This window comes from Pollicipes pollicipes, unplaced genomic scaffold, assembly GCF_011947565.3.
Source record: "Pollicipes pollicipes isolate AB1234 unplaced genomic scaffold, Ppol_2.1 Scaffold_4881;HRSCAF=5763_pilon_pilon_pilon, whole genome shotgun sequence".
NCBI classification, from domain to species: domain Eukaryota; kingdom Metazoa; phylum Arthropoda; class Thecostraca; order Pollicipedomorpha; family Pollicipedidae; genus Pollicipes; species Pollicipes pollicipes.
In genome coordinates this window covers 9,625,793-9,643,058 of record NW_023596576.1, presented here as the reverse complement: position 1 = coordinate 9,643,058, position 17,266 = coordinate 9,625,793, and the positions used below count along the sequence as shown (strand labels likewise).

Sequence of the window (17,266 nt, the reverse complement as noted above, 5' to 3'; positions counted from 1 at the left end):
TCTTCCTTTTTACTACTCAGGCTTAGTTCGAAAAAGACAAGTTGCAGATTGTGACCATCTGACCGATTCCAGGGCGCGGGAACGATGTTCGGGTTGGAGGGAGGATGTTAAACTCCAAAATACCAAGGTAGGCCCCTAGAATTGGAAAGAAGGCCTCTACAAACCGAAACGAGCCCTCAAAGTCATAGATGGGTCCTTTACAAGTTAGAATGAACGCACTGCAAGTTAGAATGGGACCTCTATGACTGAGAATAGGCCCTTGCTGTGATAGAACGGACTCTAAACAGGTCAGAGCGGGACCACTGCGGGCCTGAATGAGCCTCTCTACAGCAAGTCAGCGTGGTCCCTCCATAGCCGACAATATGCCCTCTAGATGTCAGCATGGGTCTTCTACATGCACAGAATATACTCCTACATGCCAGAATGTGTCCTCTAGATGTCAGAATGGGTCCCGTACCGGCCAGAATAGATCCTCTTCAGACCAGAACGATGAGAACTGGATTCAATAATGAGCTCTCTGCGAGCCGAAATGGCGCCTGTACAGGTTAAAATGAGCCCTCTACAGGCTCGTAAGCAGGGGCGGATTCAGGACTTCGTCAAGAGGGGGAGCACGCAACATTGTGGGGCGCCCTGGAGTTTGGGGCACCCTCCAAAAAATATCCTTGCATTTTGGTTATTACATTTTAAGACATGTTGTATGTAACACACACACACACACGCACACACACACACACACACACACACACACACACACACACACACACACACACACACACACACACACACACACACACATATATATATATATATATATATATATATATATATATATATATATATATATATATATGTAGGTACGTGTATATGCATATATGTTTGTACTCATTCGTCTATTTCATAAATACGGAAACCCATCTTGCTGTGCACGGCCTTATAAAGCTAGACGTGCTACGCATGCATACACTCCTTTTCTACAGGTCATGTTAAATGCTGTGATTTTGAGGCTAGGTATTTCGGAGCAACAGGCAAAATAAACTTGAGTTAGCTGCTATCAACCATCAAAACCAAGCATGGACTTGATTCCTGGCTTATGCCTTTACGGCTAGCCGGCTGGGCGATGTAATCAGTGGATGGCTGATCACTAGTGCATAACTTTTCCTACGTTTTAAAGGAGTACAACATGTCCCAACATTCGAAATATGTTAAGAACGTGATGCACTAATATAATACGTGCCAAGACTCTCAACAGCTAATGAATATAGCACATACGACGTCGGCGGCATGTAGAATTACGTTCGACAATTACGCGTAAGAATTCATCGGCACATAGTCGGCCGCTGTTCTGGGGCGAAGGCACCAATGCCAATAGGGACGAAACCTGAGCGATCATGGGTACTGCAGGAGACCAATAAAGCGGCTCCCGTCAACAAGCATAGGGTCTGCAGAGCCCCATGTAGAGAGCCCCCCGAATGAACGAGTGTGTCCGAGCAGGTTAACAGATAAGGTTCCCAAAAAGGGCGTAGAGTCATCCGTTCAAATAGGAAGTAATTAAGACCCAATGCGGAGGACCCCCGAATGATCCAGTCCGTCAGAGCAGGTCAGCATATAGGCCCCCCATAGTCAAGAGCGTGGGGTCCTCCATTCAAATGGGAAGTACCCAAAACCCAATGAAGAGCGCCCCCGAATAACAGTGTGCCCGAGCACGTTGACAAATAGGACTCCCAACAAGAGCACAGGGCCCTCCATTCGAATGGGAAGCACCGAAGACCTTATGTGAACTGCCCCAGAATGACAGGGTGTGTCCGGGCAGCACACCAGAAGGGGCCCGAGAAGAGCGCAGGAGCCTCCATTTAAATCAGAAGCACCCAAAACCCAGTGCGGAGGGTCGCCGAAAAATGGAGTATACACCAGCAGCTTATCAGGTGGCCCAGACAGGAGTGTAGGGTCCTACAATACACCAACACCTGATATGCAGGGCCCCCGGACAATTCAGTGTGGCCGAAGCGGCGAACAGATGGGATCCCCGACAAGTACGTAGGGCCCTCCATTCAGATAGGAAGTGCCCAAGCACTATGTGGAGAGCCCCCAGATATTCGAGTGTACCCGAACAGGTTAACAAGTGGGTCCCCGGTAAGAGCGTACGTTCCTATACGTTCATCTTATAACAGAAGGGGCCCCGACATGAGCGTAATGCCCTCCATTTAAATAAGAAGTACCTAAAACCCGGCGCGGAGGGCCCCAAAAGATGGAGTGTACCCGAACAGATTATCAGATGACCCCGATAGAAGCAGAGGGCCCTAAATTCAAACACTAAGAACCAATTTGCAGGCCCCCCGAGCAATCCAGTGTCGCCGAGGAGGCGAACAGAGGAGCCCCCAGACAAGTATGCAGGGCCTCATTCAAATAACACGTGCCCAAGGCCCAATGAAGAGGGCCCCCGAACGATTGAATGTGCCCGAGCAGGTTATCAGATAGCCTCCCCCCAAAAAAAGCGTAGCCCCCCCCCCCCACTAAGTAAAGAAGCATAGCTGCACAGTCTTGTGCACCGGCCGGCACGTAGTGAAGTGCGACCGCCTGATGTACGCTGCTGCCGATACAGCCCAGGGCCCTCCGAGCAAATGCAAAGAAATAAAGGCAACGTGGAATGCTCCTTAACTACCGAAATGATCCTGCAAGTGTATGTGTAGGGCTCCCAGAAACAGCATGGGGCCCCTATACAGTGTAATGAGGCTTAAATTTCCAGTTTACAACTTTTCCAATCATTCAGTAATTGTTTTTTACCTCTCAAAACGCCCTTCACTTTCGCTTACAACTGTTCTTGGTCGTCTGGAATTCTAGAAATATATAGTTCTGTTGCGTTTTGTGTTAAAAAAAACTGTACCTGTTCGGCCGGCGATGGGCCCCCTCGGAGCCAATGGGCTCCTTCGGGGCCCGGGGGGTGGCATGGCCCCGGGCCGCCCCCCCCCCCCCCTTAGATCCGCCCTTGCTCGTAAGTGCCCTCGTTTGGTCAGAATGGATTCTAAATAGCTCAGAATGAGTCCTCGACAAGTCAGAGAGGGATTTTTAAGGCTTGCATTATTTTTTTTTACACTTCAGAATCGGCCCTTAACACACCAAAATTGGACCGGCCGTCCAAGCTTGGAGTCGTCCCGTAGCTTTTAAGTTTAGGGGCGAGCTGTGCCCATTGCCAATCCCCTTGTTCCCACAACCTTGAACGGGTGTGACCAAGGCCAATGTGACTAAAAAATTAAGGCCCCTAGCACCCTAGCAGAGATGTTCGTCCTCAAAAATCGCTTACCCTATCGATTTGGAGCATTGATTAATGAATTCAGCGCGATGAAACAAGTATGAAGGTGACAGATGAATGACCTAACCCGGTTTGAAAGCTTAAAGGCCGTAAAAAAACGAAAAAGAAAAGCCTTCACGTGCAAAGGTGGGTCTCAGAACCTAGAGAGCCGCAGAGCCTTCACCATTCCATGCACCAACTAGCTTTTCACTTGTAGTTCCGCCTTTGGTGACCCTATCAGAGTTGTCATTTAACATGCTCTCGTGGGCCCAAGCCCGATCCCGTAACCATAATGCTGATAGCACGCAACGCCAGCCTTCAAGTCAAAGCCTACCTCAAGCCCGAAGGAATGGAAGTTAGAACGAAGTCAGCAGAAAGGAAGTCAAGGGCAAAATCAAATCGATCAAAACGTCAACATGCGTGGAAGTAAAAGGTACGCTTGGTTCCTGTCGTAATTGAGGTAGATTATCCTTCCCTCTGCTGACCGCGCACGCCGGCTCCGGTGTGACGTCCCGTTACGTCCCGCGCCACTGACCACTGCCGCTAGCCTACCGTGCGGCGCCATGTGGTGCCTGCTGCGTGATCGCTATATGGCGTTTTGTAGTGTGCGTGAATGTGTATGTGTATACATAGTTTGCGTGATGTAGCAAAGCATCATGCTACCGTCTTGGTGTTGATAAACTAGTTCTGTTAAGTTGGAACAAATGGAAAAACTAGCTCGTGGTTATTTCGACGAACCCGAATGCCGAATAAATATCGCTTAAAAAATTCTCTCAAAAGAAAGACCTCTGTTTCGTGTCGCAATGCAAGCTTTATGTGCATTGTTACTTTGTTGATGTGCTATAAACTTATAAGAACACAATACTGCAAAGTTAGTTATATCTATCGAGTGTTAAAGGGAATGTTCGACATTTGTATAGAGTGTTCAACCAAAATGGCCATCTGGAAGATCCCTTCCACAGCTGTGGATTCCACAGCCCTGACCCTCTTAAGACCTACACTCATGTAGGTTCTGAGCTATACGCCAACGAACATGTGCAGACTATGTCATGCAGACTATATCAAGGCCATCTTGACATTCACTACGTCGTAATAACGTTATTCGAATTCTGCCGTTCCATTGGCCATCCAGCGATCAAGGCCAATGAAGGTATAATTGTGAAGTTGTTCATATCTGCTGTTTGTGAGCACGATTTCCAAATATAACGACCGTTAACTGGCTGTCAGTCAATGTTGTACAGGGTGCGATAACGTATCAAACAACGACGTATTGAGTAGCATATTCACTTAATAGAGAAAATATGTTGTTTAGTCATGAGTGACCTCATTTCATCACACCTGAAATCACACCATCACACCATTACGCCTGAAGGGCGCGTCAACTTCGTTGGCTATTTGCTCCCAGCACGGAATAATCACCCCGCTCGCCGCGTAATGCGAAAGCTAAGATTTGAGGGCCGAACATGGGACTTGACTAAACCTATTCTAAAAATACGGGCAAAACAAATGTCTCCCAAATGTCTCCCAAATGCCACGAACAGCTGACGTGCATCGGCGCAGGTTGATTGGGTCTCATTTGCCCTGTGTATCAATATCTGCTACGTTTGATAGCTAGTCGGTCATTTTGTGGAAAAATCTGTTTCGATCTTTTAGATAAAGTCCTCGTATATCCATCAGGAGATGTTACCACGAAAACAGCAGTCGACTGTTACGTAAATCTGTTAAGAATATGCTGCTTAGCAGACTGGTCTGAACTGACCCAAAGTGCCGTAAAAAAAATATTCTGTACACCAGCCTCTGCGTCAGTACGGAATCAAGCTTTACTAGAAATAAGCTTCATGAATACATATACCTTCTGACCCACGCTACGGCTAGAGTGCAAAATAGAAAAACATCGGATATTTTACGTGATATGCTTTAAAAATGCTTGAGTTCAGGCCTTCAGTCACATATCGACCATGTCTGGACTACATCCGTAACAATACCAGAGATGTATTTTCCAAATCAGATTGGGTGTGACGTGGAAGCTCCAGCCTCTCAATCATGATGAAAAGGCAGCCCAAAAACTGTGAGAAAGACGCTTCTTGCGCATTTTTGGGTCCCTGTAGCTACTTCCCTTCACCCGCGAGACATTTTGCAAAACTATGCCCACGGACGATGTGGCCAGATTGTCAAAGAGCAGTGAGTAACATTGCCATCTTGAAAAACGCGATTCTTTAAAGCGTGCCTCAAAATCCCGTTCCTAGAGTGAATTCTGGGTTAGTTTATTTTGGAAAAGGTAACCAATTTTCAGAAATCTAGCTGCAGCGATGTGGAAGGCGGCTGCAGGAAAACAGCCCTGGGTGGAGGACTGATATGACTAACATATGCTGACACGGTCGAGGTTTTTTCATGGACGTCCAAAAGAGAGAAATGGTAACTTTAAAAAACTCGAGGCATGCACCAACACGGCATGTGTTCCCCAGTGGCGAGGCCAATGCTCTCTAAGCTTGAGTTAATCCAAATTGATCACAACGAATCCGATGCACGCATTCATCGTCGCCATCTCATTTATCGCAGGTCTGATGTTTAGTTCTGTGTAGGACAGGCCAAAAAAAAAAACAATCTCATGCTGTCCGTCACTCCCCTGATATTGGTCGCCTGCCACCGCCCCTGGCTTGGGCTGGGCCGCGACACCGGGTCAGGTCAGAGGTCAGTCGGCCGGACCGCGGCCGGGCGATGGCCGGCGCGGCGCGAGTGCTAGCGGCGCTGCTGACGCTGGCCGGGGCTGCAGCGCAGTACAGCCGGCCGACGCTCGAGCTGTTCGGTCCGCCGCCCCAGGCCCGCTGCCGCTGCGTCCACGCGCGCTTCTGCCCGGCCCTGTCCATCACGGTAGGACTGTGCTGCCGCGGTCGGTACGTGCTAGAGTGTCCTCGGAGGATCCATGAGGTGTAGTAGTGGAAAGGAGGAGAGAGACGTGTAGTCGATTATACGGTGTGTATAAACAACTACGACTAAGTTTGTGCTGGTCATTCGAAAATCCCAAGCAAGGATAACCCATGCGCTATTGTAAGACCAAAACACATTTATTTAAACAAATCATCCTTAGACCTCTTTTCTCATAGATGGACTGGGTTTGAGCGCACCTTCATATTTAAAATGAAATGAAGCGCATGTGGCAAACACGGCCGCATAACCAGTAAAGTTTTTGTCCCCGTGCACGTTTAAATTTGTCAGGTATGTGCTTGGTTGATTGTTTTCTATCTTCGTGGCAACCTTCTTTGTTCCCCTGTGGTGGCCGCTGCTGCCAGGCTGTGAAACCGCTCCGCACGGGGCCGTGCCTAACCCACGCGGCGGCGCCAGGCGTCGGCGGGCGGCTGCGCCAGGCCGGGCCAGGTATGCTGCGCGACGCGGGAGGTCGGCGCGGCCGGCACCGGGCTCCCGGAGTGTGGCCGACCGGCGTGGCCTGGCGCTGGGCCGCGCTGGACGGCGGCCGTGGCGCGTCGCGATCCGGACGGCTTGCTGTACCGCTGCGCCGGCGCACTCGTCACCAGCGCCCACGTCATCAGCGTGGCACACTGCGTCGAAGGGTGAGCTGCGCCTGGTGAGGCCGCGGCGGCCGCACCGACACGAGCTGGGCGGACGTCCCCGCTGCCCGTGACCGTTGATGTCACCGCCGCCCGTGGCTACTGGCGTCACCGCCGCCCGTGGCTACTGGCGTCACCGCCGCCCGTGACCACTGACCTCACCGCCGCCCGAGACCACTGACCTCACCTCCGCCCATGACTGCGTACGTCACCGCTGCCCGTGGCTGCTGGTATCACCGCCGCCCGTGACCACTGACCTCACCGCTGCCCGTGACCGCTGACGTCGCCGCTGTCCATGACCGCTGACGTCGCCGCTGTGCGTGAACGCTGACGTCACTACTGCCCGTGACCACTGACGTCAACACTGCCAGTGACCGCTGACGTCAACGTTGTCCGTGACAGCTGACGTCACTGCCGTCCGTGACATCTCGTGCGTGCAGACGACCAATATTCGGCCTCATCATGTTGTGGCGGTCTCATGCACAGAATGATGGTGATTTGCCAGCAGACTGCATTCATGTGCGCCGTCGATGCACGCCAGCTGTAGATCTGAACAGGGCACTGATGGATTCCCTTCAGCATTCCGGTCGATGAGCTCCTGGTCGACCTCGACGTCTATGACCTGTTGGAGGACTATGGCCAGGATTTCGTCTCGAAAGTTTCGGCGGTCGTGATGCATCCATGTAAGTATCATTGCTCCCCGACGCTGGGGACGCGAGCTTCGAGCGCCGTGCTCAACGCCCGCGGGCGCGACATAAGCCCATGCAGCGATCAACAATTCTCATCAGGACTGCTTTACCCCATGAGCAGCTATGCTCCCACAGACATGCAGTTGTATTCCTAAACGAGCAGCAAGTTTTTGTATTTTGAATGCTAGAAATACTTAATGCATCATACGACGAGATTCCGGGGCCTTTGCATCACGATCTGACAGCAGCAGTTTAGTCGACACGCGCCCGGGTGACCGGTTGAATGCCCCGCGCTCGGGTGGGGATCAATTTGACCCCCTAATATCTCAAAAAGCACTCAAGCTAGAGCCACCAAATTCATAGGGTCGCTTTTCCTGTGTGCGATTTCACTTGTGTCAAACGTAGATATTACTGGGGCATGACCTTGGTGTCAAGTCAACAGGGTCAAGCTTCAGATTGGTGTCCGCAGAACTCATCATGCAACAGCCTTGCACCTAGTTACCTGTTCTAGAGCAAAGGCTCAACTGGTATTCATTTCAGTCCAGTAACCTTTGTATGACATTTAGAAGCTCGAAGGTGACCAGAAATCTATGAAATTGTTTTGATTTTTGAATTTCAACAAGCTTCAAGGACTACGCAAGGCGGTATTCTCCCCAAAACAACAGGCTGATCTTGAGATGTATGGCTTCTCCTAACGCTCCGGTGTCGCGTCAGGTTAAAAATTATCTCAAATGTACCGTCTCTAACAGCCACGACCTGACTTTGACCTGACATGGGCCAGCGACCTTACAAAGTGCATCCAGCTTGATACCAAAAGATCCGCCATCATATTGCCTACACCTATGCAAGGTTTAGCGCGATTACGTCGCGTCGTTCGTAACCTATTGTTGAAAAGCCTTCCGAGGGATCAAATTGCCCCACCCCACACCCCCACCCGAGCGCGTGTTAATCAATCCGTGATTCAGGTCATTGCCGCAGTGATCTGCCATCGCTGATCTGTTGTTCCATGTCACGAACGCTCTCGCTTTTGCGCTGCCCGCTGCTGAGTGGGACTCGCGCGCTTACATGGGACCGCGCGCGGGCCGGTGGCGGCAGCGTACTTCTCAGGTGACCAGCGCCACGACTTGGCGGTACTGCGCCTGGCTACGCCTGTGGCGGGTTACCATCTGGCCGTGCGGCCCGTCTGCCTGCCGCCGCCAGCCCTGGCCACCGTGAGTCCCCGGCTACCGCCGACCGGGTCACCGGTGTTCGGCTCTGCCGTCAAAAGACCCCACAGGTGGACGGTTCTGCAAAATATACCGAAATGTAGGTCGTTAGAACTAAAGCACACTGGGAATTTTCTCCCCCAAAAGCGGAACATTTGAAGTATTGACTTAAATGAACTTTGCGTACCTTTCCAGAATAAAAACCCTCAAACCCAACCCACGAGTTCTGTTCCAGGAAAACGGAGACGTTTGCTGGGCTTCGGGATGGGGAAGAGACGTCGTCCAATATGACTCGACGACAGCGCCTCTGGCGGACGTCGTGGTACACTTCACTTCGACCGGCGTCTGCCAGCTGACTCTGGCATCGAAGGAGCCGCTTACTTACCTGTGGTCGGGGCTTTGCCTGCAGGCAGTTGACGTCGATGGTGACCTCTGCAAGGTAGTACATTATTTAGTATTTCGTGGGTTCATTTTCTAAATAGTGGACAGATTGATCATCAATGTACCGCTTTTGAATAGACGCATGATTGTAGCACTTCTTGTCTTGTCAGTGTCAGAATTGAATTGGACATGGGGGCCGATCGAAATGCAATTAATAACCACCAAAGGAGAAATGCAGCTTGTCATCCGAGTAAATACTATCCCTACTGCGCCGTGTTGAACTGAGTCGCGTGGGTCCAGGCTGATGATGAGTAGTATCAGATGTGACAACGTGACAGTGGGTCTGCTGCGACACATCGAGGGCTCCACCAATCAGCATAGGTCAAAAGTTCGTGGGCTGGCATGCACACGGCACCGAGCAAGGACCCTGCCAAAGGGGACACGTGGGATGAGTCCTTATTCTTGATTTACCATGACGTACGTTCAATGAAGAAGCGAAAACCTTGCTATAGTGTTCAGCCATTGGCATAGCACGCCATTCTGGAGTTTCAAGATGGCATTGCTTCACACAGGGCGTCACAGCTTCAGAACTTTGGAGAACCAGCCCTTCCCCCAAGGCGCATCCTAAGCATCCAGTCTCCTCTTCAGTCTTGCTGCGGCGCCTTGTTTCAGCTGGACCCAGCCTCACTTTGGATAGTCCCAGGGCAACACCGACTGTCGGGTGTCACTGTTAGTCCAGACTTCACTACCTCCTCCATCATGTGCGGTCACCATGTGCGTAGGGACAAACAGTGTGCGACCCTGTGTGACGGTGTGACCGTGACGGTGACAAACGCCCCCTCTCCAGCTCGACCCGGGCTCGCCGGTGGTCTGCGCTTCTGGTGGCCGGGGCGCCACGTTGGCCGGCGTGGTCTCGTGGGCGCACCGCTGCGCCGGTCGTCACCACGCACCTCTGATCGTCGCCACGGCCATCGCCTCACATCTGGACTGGATCGGTGCCGCGCTCCAGACGTGACGCTTACGGCGATCGGAGAGTGGATGAGAGGGGGGAGGGGGACGAAGCACACGCGTGGTTTAGAGCCCCGTGCACGTCTGATCGAGGAATTCTTTATAAATGAAAAGTCGATGAAAAATACGTGCAATGTGCCTGTCTACATACACGTCGAGGAGCTTTTGAGTCCGCACTAACTCAACTATTTTCAGCGGTTTCCAGTAGCTCAGTTCAGCTGCACGCCAACGCCCCTCGTGGAGGTTGGTAGCACCGCGGCTTTCATGGCTGCAGCATAGTGTTGCTCTCGAGAACGCTGGTTCGCAAAAGAGAGAGGTTGTTGGTAGCGCCTGTGGTAAGAAACAGGGGAAGAAACAGACCTGTATGATGTAACTGGACTACAATATGCTGCGGTGAAGCTCGTTTACGGCGTATGGCTTCTCGAGCAAGACAAGGTATCGATCAAAGTGGCTATTCCAGAATACATTATACAGCTTCGCTAATGTTTTCTAGGGCGATGGATTCTTTCAGAAATTGTGGAATCGCGACTTCGTCTCATTTTTTACATTAAACGTCATCGGTTATTGTTAAACGTCGACAAGTGGCGCGGAAGCCAGCGGAGCAGGGGCCTGAGAATCCCTCCCCGCCCCTAATTTTCCGGAAATGTAATGTTGGTTCCAGGGATGTCGACTGGAAAGAAAAACCCGACAGGGCTGCTCCAATTTTTAGAAACTTTCTTTTTGGCCCTGCCTTCGCCGTGAGTGAGGGGTGGTGCTAACGTTCTCGATTCTTGGGGGGTATCTCTCGAGCCATACGGCAGCCCATTTTGAATTTGACCCAGCTCAGTTGGTACTCTTTTTCAGTTTTTGAAAAAAGATCCGCAAGTCTCAAGCTCATATTATATCAGGCCCTTGAACCATGACTTCGATTTCAAATGACGAGAATGCAGCGTGCTAGCCTGAACCCCAGTGACATATTCTTGGCAATGTGTGCATCAGACCATGTTTTGCGGCTCTAAGGGCGTAAGTGGTTTAACTATCACTTTTCACCGATGTTTATAACCTTACCTAAAGTTGCTGAAGGTCAGTGGTGCATCACCTGAAATCTAGGTAATCGCGCCAATTCAGCTCTGAATAGAAGGCATCATTTATCTTAATGACTGGACAGTCAGTGGTGACGTGAAGATCATTTATGGTTCAGACAATTCAAGCAGCGTACCTTAATAGATATTTCAGCATAGCATTAGTTAACACCCTTGGGTGCAGATATCAGGGTGCGGTTTTATCCAGCGTCAATGCCATGGAAGGTCATGAAACAGCCTCGAGATGGCCCCACGTGACCATGCGGAGGTAAATGCTTCCGACTCGAATCTGCTTTACTTTACTGACAGGAATTATGCGAAGAAGGAATTCTGCGTAGGAAAGGGATCTTCTCAGTTCTCATAGAGGACCATCCATCGCGCATAATGGGCGTGCAAACTAGTTATCTTGCTGATTTTTGTGAATGCACTAGCTGGTATCTAAAAGAGTATTTTGCTGGCCCTGAAGGAGAACCCGGATGTAAGAGGCCCATTCTGGACTGTAAGGACGAGGAGGTCTCCTGCCGGTTTGGAAATGGGTCTTTCTACCCCGTGAGGGGGTAGTGTTACAAGTGTGCCCTTCCTGACACGGCGCTGCCCTGACAGCAGAAAACCTTGGTGTGCTTCTTTTAACACGTAACATAAAATAAGGTGATTGTGACCCTGACATCAGCGTCAATCTGCCCAAACTAGTTGTGCTATGTTTGTACATATATAGAGCTTATTAATTTTCTCCAAGTCATGGTGAATACCGTGATTTTAAAGCTAAGTATTTTTGGAGGACATGGCAACATAAAATTAAGTTGGCAAGCACGAACTTGATTCCTATCTTATTTAGAACTAGCTCGCTGGCCGATATGATCAGACGATGGCTGATAACTAATGCAGAAATTTTGCTTTGTCCGTTTTGAAGGAGTACAAAATATCCCAGCGTTCAAAATGCGTTAAGAACGTGATGACAATAATGACATGGATCGCAAATTCAATAACCTACGGCAATAACACATACGATGTCCGGCTGCACGTCAAATTATGTTCGGCCACTGTGCGTAAAACTTCAACGGGCGCATATCTGACTACTGCTTTAAGGATAAGGCACCTAGAACAAAAGGGGACAAAACCTGGGGGATCGAGGGTGCCGCGACAGGCCGACAAAAAGGCTCACATCAGTAATTAAAGGTTCTCTCAGAGCAAGTGCGAGGAGCCCAGGACCAGCGTGGCGGACCCCTGAACGGTGGGGAGCGCCCCGGCAGGCTGGCATATAGGATCCCGGCTAGAGCGCAGGGCCCTCTGAGCAAAGGGAATTACCCAAAACCAGTGTGCATTAATAAAGGCCCCTGTGAGAAAAAGAATGTACAGGCAGGTTGACAGAAGGGGTCCCGATAGGAGGGAGAAGTTCGCCGCAGGCGAGATCGAAGGAAAAGACCCCTAGGTCATTGCACAGGGCCCCTGAGCATCGGAAGGCTCGGTACGGTGCCTTACCTTATATGGACCCCAGCAACAGCGCGAGGCCCTCTGAGCGAGTGGAAAAAACCGAGAGTAATGTGAAGGATCCCTGAGCAACTGTGCTTGCCTCGGCATGTGGGGCCCCGGCAATAACGTATGGAGCCTTTCGGATGAATGGGAAGAATCGGTGGTGGGTTCCTGATAGATCAAGAGTGCCCAGAAGTGTTAGCAGGCACTGCCCCAACAGCAGCGTAGGGTTCTATGAAAAACGAGGTCAAGGGCAACGTGAAAGGCTCCTTGGCGATCGGATTGACCCGGCGAGTAGACATACAGGGCCCTCGGCAACAAAGTAGGGCCTCTGAACAGCGTGATTTTCCTCAAAATCATCCCCAATCACCGCCCTCTCAATCAGTGAAGGACTCACTTTGTCTGTTCACGCGATTTCCACTTTCGCTTGCGACTGGCGCGACCGTGGTCGTCTGGAGATCCAAAGACGTTCAACTTTGTTGTGTTTTGTGTCAGGGAACTGTGTCCGTTCGGCCAGCTATCGGCCCCTTCGGAGCCTATGGATCTCCTCGGGGCACGAAGGGGGCATGGTTTCATGCCCCCCCCCCCCCTCTGGATCTGTCCCTGCATACGCATACACGGTCACCGGTCACCATCACGTGACAGCTACGCTCCGTGGTTTTATTCCATTCCAGCCATTGAGTTGCTGGAATGGAATAAAACCAAGAAGCGTTCCGACATTGTAGTGGCATTCATTTGTTTAGTGAATGTCACTTAAATTCACCATTTCTATATTTAATGCGACATTTACTCACATCCATTCGATGAATATCCGTCCAAATGCTGGAGTGCTCTGGACCAAGCCAAACATTATGTCACAAGATAAGACAGTACCAATAGCTTGGTTCCTCGTAGAAAAACCAGGAGAATGAAGAGAGATGCATTCACATTTCGGCTACATGCCTAAAAAGGCGAGCATCAGTTCTAAATTCAGAATTGATGAGCTTTATGTAAGTTATATCTAGGTTTATGTGTTGCTCTATTATTCAGTTTTGAATTTTCTTCTAGTATTCATTAAGATTCACACCGGAAACCGAGGACCGAAGAAGAGCCAACGTTTCCGGTACGGTACATGTACGTTTATTTGCGTAGTGCACCTCATACACGAGTCCGGATAACGTAATCCACGCTTATTAGAAATAAACACATCGTGCCGACAATGTCGGTTGAGCTACAGCATTTCAGTTCAATAAACAGGACTCGTGCATTGCCGTGAGGTGGTCATCATATCGTGCGGACGGACTGTATTAGCACCTTTTAAAGTAGTGCACCTCTTGCATGATTCCAGCTGCCGAGGTCTGAGATCCACTCTGACGTACGAATACATACTCTATCGAGCTAATATGCCAACAGCGATTCTAAGGAAATGAGCCAAGCCCCGGAAACCGAAGACCGAAGCAAAGCCAACGTTTTCGGTGCGGTATATATATGTCTATTGGCACAGTGCACCTCATGCACGAGTCTGGATAATATGATTTACACGTATAATACATCAACACATCGTGCCGACAATGTCGGTTGAGCTACGAAACTTCAGTTCGATTAATATGACTCATACATTGTCGTGAGGGCCTGGCTCATTTCCTTAGTACTGCTGTTGGCATGTTAAATCGGTAGAGTAGTCACATTAATTGAACTGAAGTGTTGCAGATCAACCGAAATTGTCGGCACGATGTGCTTACTTCTTATAAACGTGAACCACTACGAGTATGTACCGTTCCGATACGTGGGCTTTGATTCGGGCTTCGGTTCCCTGGGGCTTGGTCCATTTCTTCAGGATTGCTGGAAGTGTTTCAGCTCAGCCGACATCGTCGGCTCTTTGCATGTGTTGTTCATTTGGAAACATCAATTCAAATTTCAAAACTTGAAATAATATAGGAGGTGCAAGAAGTGCAATAATAAGGTAAGAGGGTACGTGCATTTCTGGTCGGTGTGCGATGAACCTTAAGTTATCAGACATATGATCAAGGTGATCAGAATTATGGTATGCACGAACGTTAAGCGCACCAGCAGAAAATTTAAGGCATGAATATGAAACACAAGTATATTTTTCTCGGGTACTCGCATGCCCGTGATTTGGTGCTCATTTTGCTCTTTTAGTACATCTTATAAATAATCTGCGGTCTGTGTGTTACACATCACATTGCTGGCTTATTACCGACATTATAATATTGTCGGATGACATATTTGTAAAAATGATAACCAATCTATCATGCCAATATTGCCAACAGCAATGGCTACAACCAGGAAATCAAAAATGATAACAGCCTCCTTATGATTTGTTGTGCCAAAAACGTTATTTGGGTTATGGGATTTCAAAGCTGGTGTTTTCTATTCACGCGAGCTGATGTGCTGGCCGGGTGTTGCGCGTGGAACGCTCCCGGCCGATGCTTTTCTTTTAAAGAAGGTATACTACTTGAAGAATACTCCAGTCGATTTAGAAAGCCGATTTGCGGCGCGTGTGCCGGCCACACTTTACTGCCTTCCTGTTAGTTTTATTAAGGGTTGATCAAAATAGATTCACCATCATTGATATCAGTATGTTGCATTGCCCAGTGATTTGTTATGTGGGAAGCGAGGGAATATGTCTGGCGGAGTCCCTGTCAGACATATTTCCTGCCTGTCAGACTTTGTCACAGACAGAATGCCAGGTTTAACAATTCTTAACTCCATTACCTGCCAATAAGTTCAGCACATGCATGCTGTAGATCCAGGAAGCCCATGCTTGATGCATGATAGCCTGCCAAAGTTTGCAATGAGGAGAAGGTTGGTTTGGAATGCAAGTGGAAGGAGGTTTCTTGGTTATGTTCATAGATGCTGAAATTGTTTGTGATTTAACATATTTGAAGGTTGCTGTATCATGCAAATCAAATAGTAAAAGTTTGACAAATGATAATGGTATTGCCTTTGCCTTTTGTATTTTATTTGTAAGATATCAAAAGCTCTGCAGAGTTTCTAGGCTGTGATGCTTGGGAATGAACTGGGGAAATAATTCATACCAATTAATTTAGTCTGAATATTTTGATTGAATGGATTGAATTGAATGAAATGGTCAGAGTTAATTCTGAGCAAGGCTTTTTGTGTGAATCTGTACCCCACTATTTGCACGGGAAAAAATTAAGCTTATTGGTAGAATTTGGGATGAAATCTCAACATGCTCCAGTGCTCTGCATTGTCCACCCAGCCATCTGCCATCATCTGACCCTAGCACCCCTGCTGCTGGCCTCAGTCCATTCCAGCCAGGGGAAGAGAGAGAGTACTGTAGGTAACTTGAGTCCACACACTACCATGGGTATGCTGTATTGCTGAGGCAAGTGCAAATGAGCTATGGGCAGAAAATATAAGAGATTAAGCTACAGAGCAATAATTATTCTGGGTAGATGGGCACTTTTATGATCAATGATGAGAGCCTGTTCATCTTGGGAGGAATAGGCAGGATGTTCAGTATAGACACCTACAGAAGTATTTGATATCCTGAATGGCATGTGTTGTGAATTTTGAGTCTTCAAGCATATACATACATAAGCATAGCATAGCATACATAAGCATCAAGCATAAGCATACATAAGCATCAAGCATATACATAAGCATATACATACATAACATTAAGCTACTAATTTCATGGTGTACATGCAATGATTAATGACACCAATTCTGTGGTGCTCAGAATGACACCTATTCTGTGGTGTACCTAGTGACAGTCTTGTCATTTGCAGTGCTGATCCTAACCAATGGTACATATTGTATTTGATACACAACCCTGCCATTGAAACTTACATTTGTATTAGCAAACAGCTCTGATGGTTAATAACGCATTTCAGGCCTCCAAGAGCTAGAAACATGAGCCTTTTGGGTCTGCTGGCATCAGCTTGCCGTCCCTTCGTAGCGCTGAGAAGGTAAGCCATTAGCTCATGTTCCATGCTCACTGTGTATTATGCCATCTTCATTGTGGTTAGGTTTGTGTAAGACTGAACAGACATGTTATTATGCATTAATGACTGCAGGTATAACAAAACTTCAGGTTGATGGCTTACCAATTGCATGATGGCCTCACATTTGGTAGGTCTAAGCACAAATCCTTGACAGGGTAAAAAATGTTTGGTGATGTCATCTCCCAGATGTGGGTGCAGCCATTTTATTGGTTGAGTTTAGGTGCATATTCATGAAAATATGAAAATATGTTCAATGATCTGTAATTTAACCCTCAGCATTTCACGGACGTCATGGCACATGACTGGCAACAGCACTGGATACAAGCCATGTTTCTGTGGCCAACATGTTGCCCATGTCTCTTGTGTTTCCACCAGGTTTCCATAAATGTGATGCAAGTGGCATTGTGATGAAATGGAAGTTCTCTCAGTCATAAAGTGTGTGCTGTTGCAGTTTCTCGTCCCTGACGTGCCGCGTGCCGGCGCCGCTGCCGTGCGGCCCGGCGGCGCCCGTCCCCTCGGCGCGGACGGCGCCGTCTCTGCTGGACGCCTGCGCGCGCGTCTGGCCCTCGGTGACGCAGGTGCGCACGGGCATGCGCGTGCACTTCCCGCGGCCACGTGAGATCAAGCGG

At 49.1% G+C, this 17,266-nt stretch overlaps 2 protein-coding genes across 4 annotated transcripts; both read left to right on the top strand.

The window, feature by feature from the left end:
* The first annotated feature begins 6,765 nt into the window (after window positions 1-6,765).
* On the top strand, window positions 6,766-10,604 carry LOC119101501 (transmembrane protease serine 5). The gene is made up of 5 exons (XM_037224841.1): window positions 6,766-6,855; window positions 7,432-7,535; window positions 8,637-8,752; window positions 8,982-9,185; window positions 9,975-10,604. The coding sequence occupies exons 2-5, from the start codon at window positions 7,526-7,528 to the stop codon at window positions 10,140-10,142; spliced, it is 498 nt and encodes a 165-aa protein (XP_037080736.1). The 5' UTR covers window positions 6,766-6,855; window positions 7,432-7,525; the 3' UTR covers window positions 10,143-10,604.
* A 4,272-nt stretch (window positions 10,605-14,876) lies between these two features.
* Window positions 14,877-17,252, top strand: mRpL34 (mitochondrial ribosomal protein L34; the record flags this gene model as incomplete). Of its 3 annotated transcripts, none has more annotated exon segments than XM_037224201.1 (3): window positions 14,877-15,112; window positions 16,527-16,601; window positions 17,089-17,252. In XM_037224201.1, coding segments are annotated over 2 exon segments (220 nt in total), but the record flags the coding sequence as incomplete, so codon positions are not given.
* Window positions 17,253-17,266: the final 14 nt, after the last annotated feature.

Bases quoted from the DNA above. Each gene is read 5' to 3' on its own strand.
- LOC119101501 (XM_037224841.1), top strand. The intron at 8,753-8,981 runs GTGAGTCCCCGG...GTTCTGTTCCAG, and splicing joins CGCCGCCAGCCCTGGCCACC to GAAAACGGAGACGTTTGCTG. The intron at 9,186-9,974 runs GTAGTACATTAT...CCCCCTCTCCAG, and splicing joins TCGATGGTGACCTCTGCAAG to CTCGACCCGGGCTCGCCGGT.